Below are 20,052 nucleotides of genomic sequence, written 5' to 3'. Positions count from 1 at the left end.
TTGAATTCCAGTGGAAACCGTTTTGAAAACAAGACCAAACGTTCCACTTCGGAGTTTCAAATGCAGAGATGATTGCAGCATCATACTGGCTTCTAAAATTGACTGCAGACCAAAGTATGATTCATCCATTGAAGTAGAAGCACATTGCAGTGCTTGTTCGGGCAGGGTAGCGTTCCAGCGGAGCGGGCCAAGCCGCCGTCCCGCACACGCGCTCGGTAGCCCTGTCCCCTGCCCGGGGCTGACCGGGGCTCTGGGTCCCTGAGCTCCCCCCCATTCAAGCCTCCCACAGGCTGTGCCCCCTTCCCTGGCCTGGCTGTCAGCTACAAAGAGGAACCAAGACACATTTTGGAGAATGAAAATCTTCAAGATGCAGAATTTCTCCTACCGTCCTCATTTCCTTTCCCCTTACTCCCTGTTCTGCTCACAAAGTTTGCTGTCTGGTGTTAACAGAAGACCAAGGGGATAGCAGTGAAATCAAAAGCTGGCAAATTGAAATCAAGTTTAGGAAGATATTTCACAAAGTGAAGTTTGGTGCTGAGGTTTGGATCTCAGCAAGGCTAAAAATGGCTTTGGATGTTTGGGTGAATTCAAAAATAGCCAGATATATTTTTTTTAAATTTTTATTTTAGAGGGGAGGGAGGAAGGTAAATGTGGGACCTTGATGGCTTCAACCTTCTCTGTCTTATAGATTTTAAATTACAGTCTTGTAATTTAAAGTCTTGTTGATCTGTGATAGTTGTCTCACCATTTTTCTTTTGCTGCCACAGACAAATTTTTCACATGGTGTAGAGGATAAAATTTCTGGCCATCTTCACTGCTCCTCACTTCTCAGTCCTTTCTTTTCACTCTCTTGGCTTGCTGTGGAGTAATTCTAGCCTCTTCTTTTACTTATATATGCATCCCCTGGGTGTTCTCCAGCATTTTCTTTTTACAAATAACTGCAAATTTAAGTGTTGATTTTTGGGAGAATCATAGAAAATGGAAATGGAAATGACCTATTATAATACATTATTCAGAACCAGTTCCCTGCTGATGCATAATTGTTCCCAATTGTATATTTTATAGTGTTCTGTCAAGTGTATTTTTAAACATTCTGAATGCTTCCATCATTTCCTTGAGAGACCAGAGTCCCTCTTCTAATAGCTGTTCTCATCATGAATTCCTCACTTTTCATTCTAAAATTCCTTTTTTTCATGCATTTGCTTCTCTGTTTCCTGTGCTTTTGGCATAGGGATTAATTGACTGATATTGCTTTATTCCCTTCCTGATTCTTGATCCTATAAAAATGCGTGTGCTGTTTTCTGCCTTAGAAGATATTTTAGTAGGGATACACATCTTTTGGTTGTTTGACCCTTGAGATATATATTTGTCTTACCCTCATACATTTTATTTGGAACTTCCCTCAAGTTTTTGATATACACAAGCGTAGTCAATTTTGAAGCCTCTGGACTTTACCTTTCTTGCCATTACATAAAAACTGAAAACTGGCATGTTTGGTTGGACAGCCAAGTCTATTGCCCAGGTTCCCAATTAACTCTGTGCCATGGGCTTGGAAGCACTCAAGCTAGCTCTTTGCATGGCCCTTTGATATTATTACCTCTGATGCAGAATTATCAGTACGATACTCCTGCTTCCAAAATTAGCTCAGTTTCGCTTGAACTTAAAAATGCTTGGACTCAGCAAGACCAGTGCTGGGTTAAAAGTAATGTATTTTGTTAGATGTGCACTAATTTTGTGCATTGAGGTTCCTTCATGTTGTGTTCCTACTATGTGAATTTTGGAGTCCCTATGATTCACATATCCCAGTCCTGCAGTGCCCCAGGTGATGAAGAGATCACAGTGCTGCACACCCTGGAGGCATGACAGAGCAAAACAATCTCCTGAGAGTCCCATGGTTGCTTTTTTTTTCGGTTCTGTGCTTAAGTGCTGCAGCTCCCAGTGGCCTGAGGGCAGTTTGTATAGTTAATGAAATATGTCATGCAGGGATTTTCTGCTGTGTGAATTCTTTTCATCAGAGATATTTTCAGCTTGAAAGAGCTACAATTTTGAAATAATTATTAAGTATTTAATAACATAAACACATCTTAGGATAATGAGACTACCTGTAAGTGTATTTTACAAAGCAAGCATTCAGCTAAATGTAGTGGATTTTCTGAAAAGCTGGTGGGAGATACAGGTCGCTCTATGCCTTATGTGATGGTATCTTCCAGAAATGAGACAAAATAATGGCATATTGCAATGCTTTGTGCCATATTGGTACACCTAAATGTTTATATTAATACCCGCAGAGGAACAGTAGTTTAGAGATTAATTTAATCAATTCAGTGATGTTCATTGAGCAATATCCAGTCATTTTTACAGTGCTTTACACTATATATTCTGAAAAACATTAGAATGTTAGCTGTTTATGATGATCTACCAGCACAAAATAAGATACTATTTTATAGATCCAAGTCAGAGATAACATCCTTGTTCAGAACTGCTACAAATCTGTGTTTCGGAAAAAATGTGTACCTTGGTGGTAAAGAGGATGATGATGATGATGAGTAATAGTGGTAGTAGTAGTAGTAGTAGTAGTAGTAGTAGTAGTAGTAGTAGTAGCAGTAGTAGTAGTAGTATTTTCAGTATGCTAGAAAAATGCCAGACACAAGATATTCCCTAAAACAGTTACTGTAGAAAAGGGAGTGTGCCACACCACTCTATTTATTGTAATTAAAAGAAAAGGGTTAAGTATCATAAAAATGTGGAAATTCTCATGGAAAACAGAAATCTGTTGTATGCAGTGACAGCTCTTAAATAACTTTTGAGAGCTGACTTCATAAATGTGTAGAAGGAATAGAGGGAAGAAAAGGCTGTAATGTATATGCCATACAGTACAAACTGTATGCTGTAAAGTCATTGCCTGAAAATTGATCAAATAAAAACAAAAGAATGTGCTAACTTTTGATCTTTCCCATATAGATCTAAAGTCATGATCAATTGGTTTCAGTAGGTTCTTTGAAATCACATAAGGGTTCATATGTGCCAAGTTTTATATGAATCACATGACAAGGTCAAGAAACACAAATTCCAAAGCTGACTTTATATACCAAGTCCACATATGACTGTGATACCACAATACCATATGTTGAATATAACACTGAGTATGTAAATCCCGTTCCTGAAAGGAATTAATTCAGTAAAGCTCAAAGCGATTATAGAGGTTTTTAATTGACTGAAAAGGAGAGACTAGCTTCAAGAAAATCTCCTTAAGTTGAGGATGAGACAGACATTCAATTTAACAAAGCAGACTCAATAATAAACAATGACTGATTATTTATAATTTAAGACCATAATGCCAGAATTGAGAATGCTCATAATGAAGGTCATGACTCCCTAAAGATTAAAAAAGCTTTTTACCCAACTGTTTTTGCAATGTGTGGTACGTGGAAAGTGAAGACAAGAACAGCCCTTGGATGGATTTAATTTTAATATTCTTTTGTTGTATTACAGACTGGTCAAAGGAACACCATTCAAGGTGGTACCCAAGAATAGCTACTGATTAGCTATTGAGTGTAGCTCCAAAGGGAATCGTACAACTGCACTGTTGTCATGTTCTCTTCCTGAGCTCTCATAGCATTCTGGGGGTTTTGCCTTTATAATTTACCTTTCCATTATTATATTCTCTACCGAGCAATGACTGTACAATCTAGTAGCAGGTTTTGAGCACAGATTCTCTTGCATGGAGTCCTTAAGTGTCATTACTTAGTCATTAATTAAAGCTGAAATTGTCTGCTATTTACAGCCGTCATTTTATTGATGCATTTTACTCATATTTTACTTGGTGTTTTTGCGTGTTTTCTAAATTTTTGTAATTTGAGCTTTGTCCTCTTGCCCGTGAGTGCATGCATTATTCTACGCGTGCATCTGTCTGTAGGTGCAAATGCTATGTAAACCAGTTATATTAGGTATAATATTAACCATTTTACATTTAAAGGTCTTTAATTTTGTGTAGTCAATTTTGTATGTAGCATTTTGTAATATATCATATTCCTGGAATATAATTAATGACTATGATGATTACCATCTGTAGATCCTGGGAAGACTCTACCAGAAGCTCTGGATTACTGCAAGATTTGGCTGCAGACAGTAGCAGGAGAGGTAGATGCTAAAAGTGGTATTCCACCTCCTCTTATCACTGTGCAAATTAAAGACTTCCTTAATGGACCAGGTAAGTGCTGCTCTTAAATCTTTCTTTTCTGTTGTAATCTGTTTGTAGATATGCACACATAGACGCAGGACGGGGCCCTGAGTGACCTGATCTAGTGGTAGGTGTCCCTTCCCATGGCAGGGGAGTTTGAAGGAAATCAGTGTTAAGGTCCCTGTCAACCCTAATTATTCTGTCACTCAGTGATATCAGATAATCAGAAATGTGTCATATTCCTTGTTCATGAATGCAAAATTCTCCTCCAGCAATTACCCTGAATGAAAGGGAAAGCTGGACAATGGAAGTCCTGGACCAGTCATTGGTTTAAGGTCTAATTATTAATTTTCTTCCCATAGTAGGTTTAGAAAGGCTGGATTTGTCAAATTTTCCAGCGGAACGAAGCCTACCTGCTTCTAGTCCTAGAAAACTGAAATGTTGTTACAGTTGTGTTTAGAAAATATGACTTTAATAATGTTTCTGAAGATTTTTCTAAGTCATCTTCTCTTGGGTTCTTTGAAATCTGGATACGTGGCACTGGAAATTCCAATCACCCAAAATGCTGATTCTGTAAAATTTAAAAATTATTATTTAAAAAAATATTGTGTTTCTTTAATGAATGTAAGTGGTGTAATGTAGAGGTTTGTTAGCATTTATGTAATGTCATGTGACCTGAAGTTCCACTCCCAGAGCATCAAAAATTCCTGCAAATTGCAGTCCCTATTTTGTGAAGTATGTATTTATAGCTGCATTACAATGTAGAAAAATTGAGGTTATAGTGAAATTTAGAAAATGCATCCTAACTATTTTCTCATGTGCATATTTTTTATACTTAGTTGAATTATTATTTAACTTTTTTTCTTTTTTTTAATCCTGAATATCCTTACTTCTCACAGCACAAAGTGAGTGATTGTGAGAAGCTCTTCAGTACTGGATTTTTCTGTTCATTCAGTTACCTGTTCATATAATCTTACAGCACACTATCTAATCCTGGATCTGCAGCAGAATTACCTTTGCATGCCCTATAGGTGTAGCATCTGAGCACTACAGAAATACTAATTTACCTGCACAACATTGACATGGATGGTGAAATACTATGCCCTTGCCATTTCACAGAAAACAGCTGAGGCTCAGAGACATCAAATGTTTTCTCATTTTATTAGGGTTATCAATTTAAAACACACAATTTAGTTTTCCAAAGTACGTGAAAACATAGAATTTGATGTTGGAAACACAGCTCATATTGTCTTTGGGTGAAGCAGTAATCACTTCTAAATATCAGAGCCCAAGACATCAAACCGAGTAGCCAGTGAATGAGGCACACATATTTGACCCCTGACTAAAAATACTGTGGTTAAGTGTCTTGAAAAAACATTTTTGCACACAGGCAGAAGTTTCAAGGAAACAACAAAGTATGTGAAGAACCTCATCATCGCCCCTTTTCTTTGGTTTTCCATGCTATCTAAAGACATCATTTTAGGGCAGACTTTTAAAACCACTTGACAATGCAGAACTTTGGTTATGTTGATCCAAATTTGGGCACATTTATAGGTCTTTGAATCTTCAGGCCTACTGCATATTCTGCTGCCATTTGGGAATAAAAAATGGTTAATTGATAGTAATGATGGGTTTTCATTCTAACCAGGAGCGGCACAAGAGGGGTTAGGATACCTACTATCAGGGACCTTTTGATCACTGCTGCCAGAATGGTTTTCTTTTCTCCTTCTGCCTCCAGTTCTTATATGTCCTCTGTCCCCACATTTGTCAGATTTCCGTATTTCCAGACCCTTCATTTGTGCATTCCACTTCTCTCAAGGTTCTCACTGTAGTTTCCTGGCCTTTATATTTAATTTGTTACACACCTCAGGGTGTTTCCTTGGTGCTGACCTGTCAGTGGGACAGATTCCTAGCTAAACTAAGCAAACATGGATGCTGGCACCAGCTTGCAAATCATATATTCACAAATAGTGTGTCCACCCCAATCTCACCGGTTCAGTTGTATCTTATATTAGTGTTAGATCTCTCCCCTCCATAGTGTTTTGCTGAATAAGGAACTGGAAAACCATAAATTAATGCATCATAATTTTTATTTATTCTTGCAAAGCGTTTAAAACTTCAGAGATTTCTTCCAGGATCTATTCTTAGCCAAAGAATTTTTTTTTCATCATCTTTTTGCTGCTAATTGGAACTTTCATTACACATGACTCAACGGTAATTTCTCTGAATTTTAATGAAGTGTTTGCCAGTGTAGTATAACAAAACAACTCCACCGTCCCTTGCAGATTTTTCTAACCTCAGCTGTTACCACTATGAGATCCTCTTCAAATAAACTAACCTTTACCAAGAAGCCTTCCTTGGGGAATGGAAGTTTCACTGGATGAGTAATGGAAGGCTCATTCTGCATGTGATTGCGTCAGAACAGCACATGCAAAGAGTTACAGGAGCCTGACAGCTCCCCAGCAGGCTACTGGAAAATGAGTTACTAACTCCCCTGCGGGACAAGAAGTCCCCTAACCACAGCTTCTTCCAGGGTGAGGTAGCTTGGCCGTCAGCAGGCCTGGAGAAAGTGTTACACCACCAGATCCTTGCTCAGCTGGCAGTTGTTCTTTGAGGACAAGAACCTCAGCGAAACTCCCAAGAGCTCTTGCAAGGTCAGCAAACAGTATGTGTGATGGGAGACAGCTTAGCTAATAAATTGAATAAATAAAGGCACCACTGGAGTAGACTTATGTTGCAGGCCTTGAAGGCTCTTCTTTTTTGGTGAGTGTTTGGCAAAGAATGCTGCTACTAAGTGACCTATTTTCTAATGACATAGTGTATGTTTTCATAGTCATTTATGTATATGTGGTTTATAACTGTAGTGAGTAAATTGCTGAAATGCACTGAATGTACTGGTCGGTGCTGCCTGTTGATTACAGATGAAAAGTCAGCACCATTTTGAAAGCTGTGCCTATGCAGACAAAAATATGGAGCAGTTGGGATAACAGTACAGTTTACTGTGTTGATTATAAGTGTTCAAAGTTCAGTGGTTTAATTGTCATGGCGTTTTTCATTCAAAATACGTTGTTGGTGTGCTGAGGTTAAATTTCAAATATAAGAATCAAACATGCCTATATTTTATAATGGAAAATACTACTGAGCAGTTAACAGAAAAAGATCTGGAAGTGGTTCCCAATGTTTGCTGTGTTAGATAAAACCAGTACTCCTTGCAAATAGTTTGTCAGCTGAAGTAGATAAGTAGATGGTGTTCCACAGAAAAATCGTATGGTTTCACCACACAGGAAACCAGGTTGTCAGTCTGTATTAGCTCGAAGATCAAAAAACTACAGCAAGTAGCTAAAGTTGGAAACCACTAATTAAATGAGAATAACAGGATACATTAATGCACTTCTTGCCACATGAGTTGATTATTTTGTACATTTTTGGCAACTAAAGAAAAACTATATTTCTTCCAGATTTAAGGTAATAGGATCCTAGGAGAAATAAGCATTCATCATCAGGCCTGTGGGAAGAGACCTCAACTTAAACCCCAAAATGTATTAAAGGACAATTGTTTCTCTTTTTACAGAAACCAGTTATTTAAAATTTTTAAAATTCCATTTACATCACTTTACAGGACCCTCTATCTTTTATATTCAGTCTGTTGCTGGATTGTACATCTAATTTTTGTCTAATACATAGAAGTGAACAATTTATTGCTTCAGCATTAGACATAACACATTATGTGAGGAACAGATATGACCACCTTGTTTTAATAGGTTTTGAAAAATTACCATCTTTACCTTCTAGTCCTCCTTCTGCATTTTTTAACCACCTTTCTTACCTATAAAAGCTGTCTTTGATGTAGTCTTTCTGGATGCAAATGATACAAAAACATGTTTATGAAGTACAGCTTCATACAAATTGTCTTAAAATACTTATGCATGGATTTACTTATGCATAATTACAAATTATGGATGCTTTATACTGAAGTCCTCTTTCTGCAGTGCTTTCTTGGGAAGGCATTGGGTTAGATGTGAAGTAATGAAAGTCTTTGATAATTCACCTTTATAACAAATTTCTGCAGAAGACAATATGCAAATAAACCAGAAACTGTTGTGTCCCACTGAAAGATGAAGTGAGAACTGGGGACCTGGTGGGTTTCTCTTTCATGCCAGTCCCTCCACACATGACTTGGGGACCAGGAGGGGCACAGCAGGGGATCTAGGCTTAGGTATAAAAAGCAATAATCAGAACTGCACCATGGCACCCTCTCCAGCCTTTTTTCCCCTTTGTTTGCAGAGGCAACAATTGTATCCATTACCAAGGTCAGTGGTTTGGAGAAACCTGGAAAATAGCAGCTACCAGAAACCCACTAGAATAATATCTCCAGCAGGTGATAGATTAGTTGGAACAAATTGGAACCATTGCACTTCAGCAATCCTGGTTTCTTTCAAGCTGTTTTAAAAATGTCGTCATTTTAATACACAATATCAGCCCTGCGGAACAGTCCACAGCAGGTTAATTTGAATCATATGATGTATCACTGCCCTCAGCTGACATGAGCTCCGTTCCATGTGTGAAGCCATAATAAATCCATTCCCAACCGAGGCAAATTCCCTGTGAGAAGGTGAACTAATCCAGGCCTCACACTGGCATGTTAGCCCTCCGTAATTGAAAGCAGGGCCACCTGTTCCCAGCACAGTTAGCCTATAGAGAGAAAATTAGCATTAGATCAGATACTTAATATATTGAAAAATCATTCATACTACTTGCAAGTTCAGCTGTGGGCTGCTTAGCATGACATCATATATAAACCTAGGAATGTGCCCACTTGATCCCAGTTTAACAGTTTTGTTAACCATGGTGTTTGTTAACTTTGAAAGGAGAATTTTTTGATTTAATGAGAGCTGACACGTGAGAAGGGGAACTAGCCAGGGTGCAGACTTTTCTAATTAACTCTGGGTCATTTGCAAAACTTTTGAGCTTTCTAGTAGGTTTTTTTTTTTCCCTTTGCTCTTTTACAAACAAGTTTTTAAAGCACTGACACTGTAGCCATGAAATTATATTTATTTGATTAAGAGGGCGAAGAGAAATATTCCAAACAGGTGTACCAGCCTGTAGGTATTGCTTTGCATTTGACACATCTATTGTCTGTAATATCAGTGTAATAATGAGTAAAATCATCAAATCACCTCTCTAAAAACAGTGTGTACAACACTTACTTTAAATTTAGTTTCTTAAATGCTTAAGTACAGAAAATGAAAACTGCTCACTGGAGCCACATGGATAAGTCGGAAAATATTTCCTTATAATCTTTTTCCATGTATTGGCATTCTTTTAACACTTATTTCAAACATTTGCTCCATTTTCTGAAACCTTTCCCCCCCCCCCCCCCCATGTGTGTCTTAATATAGATGTATTTTTCAGCAGCTAAGCAGAAAATAGAGAGTTAGTATTTATGTATTCTTTTCTTTTCCACAAACGTGCTCCATGACCTGGAACAATTTATTTCGTCTCACTGTATTGTGCTTCATCTTCCCTGACTCTGTTGAGAGAGTTAATGTTTCCCTTAGCCGGGGTTTTCCTTTCATGATGGTGCCTCCCGATGCCCCCATTATAGTTTTTGGCCTCACCACCCAGCCCTTGACACACTTCTGAGCTGTATTTGGTAGCTGCACAGTTGCTTAATTTCAGTCAGCATCTACTGAATAACAGTAACCCTCCATTGTTTATTAATGGTATCTTTGCGCTTCTGGACCTACAACAATTTATCTTGGTTTACTTGTGACAGTTTTAAAAAATTATCAGAATTGCGTCACTCTGAGCCTTGTCTGAAATCTCAAAGCTGGGCACTGGCTAGCTGGAGCTATTAATGTCTAAGTGTCACCTTCATGTAGTGCCAGTGACACACTAGGTCATGGAGGTAGGTGTTGTTCCCGTGGGGCAGCACCCGGCACGGCTCAGGGTGCTTCAGCTCCCTGAAGGCTCTAGTTTGCCATATTGGCCTTGGAGAGCTGCTTCTGTGGGGCTGCAGCACACAGTCAGCAGTAGGTAGAAATACTGAGCAGTGACTACCCGTCGCTTCTAGACTAACTGGCATCTGTCTCACAGAAGCAGAATGTGAGATGGACTGCAGATGGCCTCCGAAGCCTTGTCTCAAGTTTCTTCCTTGTTCTGCCTTGATCCAAATTGGGAATGATGAATTAGTGGATAAAAACAGTTCATTTGGATTCTTCTTGCTTTTCAATTTCTCTTAATTTGTGTCTCTTTTGATGCTTGACCAGACAATTGAGAACAGTACAACTGGTCTTTTCTTTACATGTCTCTTTCCTGTTTTTATAAATTTAATTTTTGCAATTCAGCCATTACCCTTTTGCTGAAGGGCCACCCTGACTCCAAATCAGAATCAGAGCTCAAGTTTACCTTTACCTTCCTCATATTTCCTCTGTTTTAAGTCCCTAAATCAGGATGGGTGACTGAGGGAGAAAGAATATCACTGTTGGTAACATGTTTCATGCCATCGTCCGCTCCTCTCCTGTTTAGGACTAGGAAATTAAATCATCTTAAGAGTTTAGGATAAATAGTAGTTTTTTTTCTATAGAAGTATTGTATATATTAAGAAGTTCAGTATTTTACAGCCCTCTTGGGGAAGGGGAGAGGGAGATCCATGTCCAATCTCAAGGAGAAAGACCTGGCCTTTTCTGTATTAGCTGTGAGAAGTAAAAGGTCCACTGCTGAATGAGGGTTATGGAAAATCAATCAGTTATTAGAAAATGGTGTATTTTTCTCTGTCATGTTCCAACATTTCTCAGTCTTTGAAAAGATCCCAGTCTTACAAATGATAGAATCATTAAGGTTGGCAAAGACCTCCAAAATCATCAAGTCCAACCTTTGACCTAGAACTACCATGGCAACTAAATCTTAGCACTAAATCCCATGTCCAGTCATTTCTTGTACATTTCAAAGGATGGTGACTCTACCACCTCTCTGGGCAGCCCATTCCAATGCCTGACACCCTTTCAGTGAAAAAGTTCTTCGTGAACTGGACATCCCCTTGCACAGTTTAAGACCATTTCCTCTTGTCCTGTCGCTGGTTGCCTGGTAGAAAAGGCCACTCCCCACCTGGCCCCAGTCTCCTTTCAGGAAGTTGTAGAGACCGGTAAGGTCCCCCCTGAGCCTCCTTTTCTCCAGGCTAAACTACCCCAGCTCCCTCAGCTGCTCTTCATAAGATTTTCTCTCCAGACCCCTCACCAGCTCCATTGCCCTTCTCTGGACTCACTCCAGCACCTCAATGTCCTTCCTGAATTGAGGGGCCCAGAACTGGACACAGCACGTGCGGTGTGGCCTCACCAGTGCCCAGTACAGAGGGACAATCACTGCCCTGGTCCTGCTGGCCACACTATTGCTGACCCAGACCAGGATGCCACTGGCCTTCTTGGCCACCTGGGCACACAATGGCTCATGTTCAGCTCCTGTCAACCAGCACCCACAGGTCCTTTTCCAAGAAGGAGCTTTCTAGACACCTTTCCCAGCCTGTAGCACTCTATGGGATCGTTGTGACACAAGTGGAGCACGTTTCACCTTATTGAACCTCACAGACTTGGCCCATTGATCCAGCCTGTCCATATTCAGCTTATGACTGATTTTCATGGCATTTACTTTCTGGTATTTAAGACTAAGAAAATGCTATGGTATTTTTTAAGTCATAGAAGTGGTAACATTGTGTACATTAACTTATGGCAAGTATTAGGATAAGCCCACTGAAGCTTCCAGCTCCAGTAAGAGCTGGAATTTATCTGGATCAATATGGTAAGAGTTTTCATTATTTTTTGTGTTGCTTATTCATCCTTAGCCCTCTGAATAAAAAGTCATTTTAAGTAACATCATTATCCCAAGTTCACAGATGAAAATTATATCTTCCCAATACAAATTTGAATGTTATGGAGAACAAGGGTAAAATACTTATAACCCTGAAATTTTTTATCTGAAGCTCTAAGTAATAAAATGACAAAGAAAGAAATTGTTTCAGACAGAAATTTCAGAATGCTGCTCATAGGTTTTCTTTTATAGTTGTTATGATTTAGTTCAAACAGGCCATATTGAATCCATTGGGTTTTTTGTAATAGATTTCAAAATACATAATAAATGTAAGTAATATGATGACTAATGGGTCAAGTGAAGTTGGAACTTTTAAAATGAGAAAATAGCTGGAAACGGTTTTCAGGAAACTATTCCAGTTGATTTTTGGTCCCCCACAAGGTGTACATTAACATAAAACTCCGTAGAATCGCCTCTGGGACCTGAATTCCCTCTCTGATTTCATTATTCCAAAGTGTTTCTTTTTCCTCCACTGTTAAGTCATCTCCTGGTGTGGTGGGAGCATATAATAAGTGTAATTTATTTTTATTTATCTAATCTCCTTTTAACTGACTAGTTATTTCATCATTCTGTTTCCTAGTTGCTGTTCAGAAAGTTGTGAAGGCTAATTAGAAACTAATAATTGAAACACATGGATTTACTGGGTAATCTAAAGAGAAGTAGTGAAGAAATTGATGAAGAGAAAAAGCAATTCAAATTCTACACTCAAAGGCTATTCTGTAATCAAAACTTGCTTTAATGCCATCTAGTTTAGTTTGCTTTAAGTATAACAGAAATAACTCACTTGATGCAATCGATTTGCAAGCACAGTAATTTCTTCACTTTTTTTTTCTGGAAATAGATAACGCCTGGCAAAATAAGTTATTGCTAATATGTCTTAAAACTAAAGAATGCATTGGGTTATAATTTTGGTAGCCAATCACTAGCAGGCAAAGGAGAAGCTGATAAAATTGGGCAGTTAAAAGGTGGCATTGAGCTACCTTTTGCTCTGTCTTGATTCTGATGTAATTTTGGGCAATTCAGAGAGTTAGTTGAGTTACAGGAAGACTGTGTTTTCCTATGGGTATAGAATATGCACAGTGTTATGTGCTGTTCTTCCCAATGTGTTTAAAATAATCTAAAAAAACTGTTACACTTGGATTTTGCACCCCAAAAATTTTGTTCCAGTTGAATCTGTGTGACTCGTAGATTTTAAAGCTCTTTTTAGCCCATTTTGATTGTCTGGTAAAGCTGTTGAATATCTATCTTAATCAACTCCTATAAATAGCTCTTCATATTTCATCAGTTTTCATTGTTCTGTCCATCACTTAAATATATTTTCCTTAGAAGGAATGTTAAAGTTTCTTTTACATTGCTAAGGATAAAGGAGGTCAAAGACTAAAGATTGCTCAATTGTGGGTTTCTTGTTTTTCTTTTTGAATGTTTTACTTAAAATACCAAAGAATCTCTTTACATAATCTTTAACCAGTTGTAAAAATAACTTATATCATTATGAGATAGTTAAAATACTTGCAGTGAAGGTTCCAAAGTTACATTTTCTGCAATTATGCTTCTGGCTGCCACCACATTTCTGTCAGGGCTGATTTACTGGATAACAATAACTTCATACAAAACTTAGTCAAGTTATCAGTCACGACAAGATTTTTCTGTGTGACATGCACAGTTTCCAAACAGAAAACAGGGAAGTCATTTGCATTTCTCTGGTGGCCCTTCTTGGATGACTGGCCAAGAGCAGTGATAAAAGTGCAGGCTCTGGTGCCAAGTGTGTTCCACCACTGAGCTGCACCAGCGCCCTATGTCTTCTCTGCCCTGGCCAAAGGAAGCCCCAAAAAGAGCTTCTGCCTCTGTGTTCATCTCCTTTTCCATCTTTCACACTCAGCTGGGGTGTGTTAAGCTTTGGGTTAAGCCCTTGACACGTGTTGAGTCAACTTAGGTCTAAGTAGTTTTTGGGTGTTAGGGAGGTGTGTTGGTTTTTTTCCTCTTCTGGGCTATATTACCATAGGAAATTGCTGGCAATTAGATGTGTATTAGATAAAGCAATTAGATGTGAAAGTTGCCTCACCAAGGAGTAAGGGTCCTCCTTTACTAACTTAGAAACTTAATTATCTAGCAGAAAGCAATAAATAACATCTATTCTATTTCATTCCTTTATTACTACATTACTAAGGGAGAATTTTAAATTGATGAGGCAGTTGTTTGCTTGGTTTTTTTAACATTTCATTTAAAAAACACTCCTTTTCATCTGAGTATTGTAAATAAATTAATGTCCTAATGTAATGTCACATGGGTCTCTACTTTCTCCTAACTCCTTTCTTTATTTAAAGGAAGAAGAGGCCCAGTGATGTCTGCATAAAAAGCAGGGTATTCCAAGTGCTGAGAGTGTGGGGTGTTTTTCCAAAGTGTTGTGTTATTTTTCTTCCCATGGTTTTAATTAAAATGTCAGTACATAAGGATTTTGAGAAATCTTCCAAGTTGATCTTGTGTGGTTTTGGATGCCTGAAAATCTTCACAGAATCATTGAGGTTGGAAAAGACCTCTGAGATCATTGAGTCCAACCTTTGATCAGCACCATGTCAACTAGACCTGGCACTTAGTGCCACATCCAGTTGCTTCTTGAACACTTCCAGGGATGGTGACTCCATCACCTTCCCGAGCAGCCAATCCAGTGTTTAACAATCCTTTCTGGCCCTGTTTTCTTCTAATGCCCAGCCTCCTAGCTTTGGTACTTGCCTCCCTGCTAGGCCCACATACTAGCTACTGTTTTGCCAGTTCCTAGTTTAGTGTGGAAGGCTTTCAGTGCAAGAGAAAGCATTTTCAGAAAACCAGTAATTGAAATTCTAAGTTAAAAATAGCTTTTCAGTCTTAAATTTCTATTATCTGTAGCTTGTGGAATAGTGCAGACATTTTTCTAAGATTGTTTTGTTGGGTTTTTTTTTATTCAGCTATGACAGATCTTACACAGCCATTAATAAATTTCTTTTATCTTTGTAGAAGATGTGCCAGATATTTTTTGGGGGAGGGGATCAGGAAAGTACTTTGTCACATGCCTGTGAGTCTCTGAAGTCAGTATAAACCAGTGCTTAAAAGCTGCTCTGAAACTCTGCCCCTACAGCCCATTACCACTGGTGGAAAAATTTACCTAAAGAATGGGAGAATCAAGCTCAATAGTTTGCATCAGTGTTAAGAGTAAGATGTGATCCTGGACAACTTGAAACTAGTTTTGAAGATATATTCATTAATCTGTATAAAACCTTCAACAGACAGTGTTTCCTGTATATATTTATAATGAAACTCAAAACTAAGTTGTGCTGTTTGAACATTTAATCTAGTTTAGATATATGCCCAGAATTTTAATCACTTTTGGTTCATGGGATTGGGGTGGTAGCAGTCAAACAGCAAAGGGAAAAAGCACTTTTCTCCCTGACCAGAATAGCTGTCTCATTACTGGTCAAAAACTGAATTTGAAATGTAAAATCCTTAATACTAAGTTAAAATCTGGATTTCTGTAAGGAACTATTACTGATATGGCAGCACAAAAATTAGTTTCAGATTGCATAAAATCCTGCTTCCTATCTGTGAAATCATTTTGGCAATTCCTACATCTCAGCTACCAAGATATCGCTATTAGCAATGTTTTTCATATTAATTTTGATTTTTAAAAATCCTGTGAGACTTTTTGTAGTCTGAGAAACACCAAAATTCTTTTTGGTGAGGAGACGAAAAACATTTTAAAAATAATAATGATTTTTTAAAAAATTAAAAAGCAATACATTGTTCCAATCTCCCTGGAAAATGAAGAAATCTAAACATACCTCAGTTTTTGTATTTGCTTTCTATTTCACATTTCATCTTGAAAATGCATTGAAGACTGCTGCATATGAGCAGTGTAGGAAACAACACAATACACATGTTATTCACTCATTTAAATGTGTTGAAAATGTTCGCTGTTGGCTTTGGAGTTCAGTCAAATAGTTCTTCTGGATATAAAACTCAAGAGAATGTGAAGTATATTTTTATTCTGACACAAAAGAACTAATGTATCTCCCCTCCTACACACTCAAATAAAGTATATGTCTTTCAGAGAGCTGTGGTGATCCCTGGGAAGAAACAAGATAAAATCTACATTTTGCCATGTTTCTTCCTTTAAACTGTATAGTGATGGTTGCTTATAGTATTTTTCATTATATTTTAAATCAGATTTATTGCTAAAAATACTGTTTTGTTATGTTTTAACGTTGATTCATCCCTGTAATGAAACATAGTGAGAATATGATGGAAAAGCTATTTTCACTCAATGCCTAATATTTGCCCACAGCTTGAATAATTGCACGATAGCTTATCACATTTTTTTCTCCAATTCTCCCCTACAGCTGACATAAATGTGGACATATCAAAACCTTTGAAAGCAAATCTCAGTTTTGCCAGGCTTGACCAAGTAAACCAGTTCTTGAAGAAAATCATAACCACAAATGAAGATGTGCCCAGGAAGGAGGCTGCTTCATCAGCTGGCATTATTCCGGATGAGGATGTCTCTTTGATATCCAGACACCCCAGTACAAAGGACTTCCTACCTGCAGTGCACACCAACACTGTGCAAAAGACTTCAGTGCAAGAAAACTTGTGGCAAGCCCTTTCCTGCTTCCAGAAAATTTCCATTCACACTGTTCAAATGGTTGTTTTGATGGAAACCATCCCACACCCCAGTAAACCTTGTTTGTTGGTCTCTTTCTCAAACCTCAGTGGGAGCCTGAATATTAAAAGTGGACATAAAACTGCAGGTAAGAGGATTTTTTTATTAAAGTTGGAAGAGCTACTGGTTTGTGTAAGTGGTGGTCTAGTGACCATTTCAAAGTGTGAGGCATTGCAGGGAATTGCTCCAGCCAACATCATAAATCCACAACAGAAAATAGCAAACCCCTGATAGACTCTATTACCTGAGTTTTCCTTTCTGTGAGGGAGCACCCAAGAATGACTAATTCTGTAGTTAATATCCCCTCGCTTGTAATTACTAATTTATTGATGGAATTCTGGCTGAAATAGTGGTTATGAGAACCACTCCTCTGGTATTCCGATAATTTAGCACATAATTCAAAGGGCAAAATTTTGACAGTTTTCACTCTGTAACTAGATTTTCTTGTTAGGACCTACGTTTCTGTCTTAAAAAAATGTAAAAATAATTGTTCAGAGCCCTGACAGGTGCTGCTATGTAAATATTGGCTCATGCTGTTATTCTCCTCCAGATTTATGAAGTTTTCAATTTTTACATGTTTCCTCTGCACACCTGAGAGTCACACAGGGAAAACAGGCACTCTGGCCTCATTACTGAAGCACTGCAAGGAAACTTTACACCTCGAGTACAATTAACCAGATACCAGAGACTCATTTAAAATGGAGATATTTTGAGTGTCACTGTAAATTGTTTTATTAGTATTTCAATAAAACTAATAAAATGGTGTATTTCCATGGTGTGGAGATGAGCCAGCTGTAGATAGTTGGAAGAGTAGATTGTGAGATAAAACCATGTCTAGCTGCGAGGAGCAAATCCTTGGCCAGTTGAGGTGGTGATTTATTTCTTTTTCATCAGAAATATTTTTCCTCAAGCCAGCGAGTTTCAGTTCTTCTTTATTGTTTTTAAAACTAAAAATGAAAATTTAAGGTTCATAGGACATGAAAACCCGTGAAAGTGCCAGGGCCTGAAATTTCTGATTTATCCATTAATAAACAGCAGTACAGGCAGAAACAGTGCCTGTATTCCCACGCTTTTCCATTCGGATCACAACTCTAGAATAGAAAGCACTGTAACTGAGTAGGAACCTTTATAATGTGCTTTAAATAGTTTTAGTTTTGTTTCTGTGTAATAATCCTCTTCCCTTCCATCAGTTCCCCTCCATCATTTATGCATTATCTGTCCCGTGGTACGTTATGGTGTCCACATCATGCTTCGATACATCAAAGCCGGGCTGCTCCGTCACTGTTCTATAAAGCAATTTGGCAAACTCACACTGTATTTCACTTACCCTGGAGGTTTTCATCCTCCCAGAAGGAGGACGTACCTTGCCTTGCATGTTAAGCCTCAGAAACATTTTCAGCTATGAAGTTCTATTTCTTAATTCTTCTGGCAGTCTGAGGAAATCAATCTTTATTTTATGTGTTATAAGCCATACATGAATCTTCAGTATGGTCACAGTCTGGCAGGCGTTGTGAAGTGGAGCAATACTGATGTCAAATCTAATGAAAATGGACATTAGTTATTCTAAATAAAGAACTCCCATAACCAGACAATTAATAGGCATCAACAGACGCTTTTCACATTTTTTTCCAGTTAAAAGTGCTTTATCTCTCCTTTATAAAAAGAAAAATACATCTACATCAGGTTTTGCATACTGTTGTGATTGCGTAGTAAATTAGGTTTTAATTAGAGCAAAAGACACACTTCCACAAAACTCATAGAAATTGTCAAAAAGTCTTTTAAGAAATTGTTTGGATTATTTTTTTACAATTGTTAATCTGATTTTAAAGTCCTGATAGAAACCGAAGTGGAAATTACAACTTCAGGAGAGAAGATAAAATACTCAATGTGGGGGAAATGGTATTATAGTCTTATGTTAAAACCCTTTAGAAGAATACCACAGTTGCTAACTAGATTTGTTTTATTATTACAAAGAAATTATGCAGGCTAACTCAATTTTTAAAAGTTTGTAGCTGTGTCTTGCAAGGAAGGAGCATTTAAATATCTCAGTTCTTCACTACTGTTCTTTTTATAAAAGGTTTTATAGATACACCTTTTGAGCTGAACAGGGTTAATGTCGGAGTTTTTTTTTAAAGAATGAAACTAATATGTGAATACTTGACTGTGTCTTTGATTTTACAGTCAAATAACTATTGTGACCATCTGCAGCAGCTGCATTTTACGAATTATTTGCTGAACCAAGCTAAGCGCAATGACAAAAGTAGTCATCTCAGATGTACTGTTAAAACAGAGGAAGAAAAAGGAGCATTGCTTGCCTTTTGTACAGTATGGCCATCTGCTGTACAGATGTTATTATATAGAATGACTTCAGATACAATAATTGTTGAAAATTTTCATTAAAACCTCAACAATTTGCACTTGTTTACTTGAATCTGCATAACTCCCCAGTGAGACAACACAATATGCTTGGGGTTTCTTTGGTTCTCACTAGCTTACTCTTTGATCCTTTTTGATGTGCTGACTTTAATAAACATAGTTAAAAACACTGTTCAAAAACATCATGGAAAAAACTACAAAGGAACAATTATAGCAGTAGAAACTACTCTAATCCCTTACTTACGCAAGCTATTTTTAGTGAAATATGGTTTTTTACACGTTTTATGTGGCAGTGTTTTATAAACAGTGTAAACGACCCTTTTCCAGATGAGTTCTAATGCAGGAGATGAAGTTGTTTTGAAAGGAATCCTATTTGCTAGGAATTATTGAGCAAAAAAAATCGCAAGAATATATATTGTCGGCATTTTTCCTCCCTTATAGGGGAAAATAAAAGTGCATGACCTTGTGTAGTGCTTTCATTTCTTTACAGCTGAAATTAAGAAGAAAGCTTGCTATCCAACTTTTTTTTTTTAATTATCAGTTTTCCCTCTAGACTTTACTGGTTTAATCATGGAAACTTAAAGGCATTCTGGTTTCGTTTTTCTTCTTTATTTCTTTTGCAACTAAAATGTTTTAGCTTCTGAAAAACAAAGGGGCTAATTAGTTGAATGATTTCACTTCCAACAAAATAAATTGTAAGTGTTGAACGCTCACATTGCAACTAGATCAAACTAAAACACCTCTATTTCTATATATCCTGCTGCGCTGTTGTACAACCCCAAACCTTGACTGTGTCAAGAGACTTCATTTTTTGGACAGTTTTCAGGTTTTAGTACAACAGTTACTTATAACAACATGGTTACTATTTCTGTTAGAATACTTATGTTCCCCTCTGTACTCATGGTTAAATACTCAGTATTTTGGTTTTAGTAAAGTAATACTG

General features: G+C 37.6%; 1 protein-coding gene across 4 annotated transcripts in view; it reads left to right on the top strand.

Moving 5' to 3' along the window:
• Positions 1–20,052, top strand: part of VPS13B (vacuolar protein sorting 13 homolog B) — a 430,899-nt gene that overhangs the window by 318,947 nt on the left and 91,900 nt on the right. For all 4 annotated transcript variants that reach the window (XM_066178010.1, XM_066178000.1, XM_066177992.1 and 1 more), the window contains 2 exons: positions 4,073–4,210; positions 16,414–16,821. In XM_066178010.1, the coding sequence (XP_066034107.1) occupies positions 4,073–4,210; positions 16,414–16,821 (546 nt within the window). The remainder of the gene's footprint in view (positions 1–4,072; positions 4,211–16,413; positions 16,822–20,052) is intronic.

This window comes from Chamaea fasciata, unplaced genomic scaffold, assembly GCF_029207755.1.
Source record: "Chamaea fasciata isolate MVZ Bird 193981 ecotype frontalis unplaced genomic scaffold, bChaFas1.0.hap1 SCAF_1, whole genome shotgun sequence".
NCBI lineage: Eukaryota > Metazoa > Chordata > Aves > Passeriformes > Sylviidae > Chamaea > Chamaea fasciata.
The sequence above is the reverse complement of the archived record's forward strand: the minus strand, read 5'-3'. Positions and strand labels throughout refer to the sequence as shown.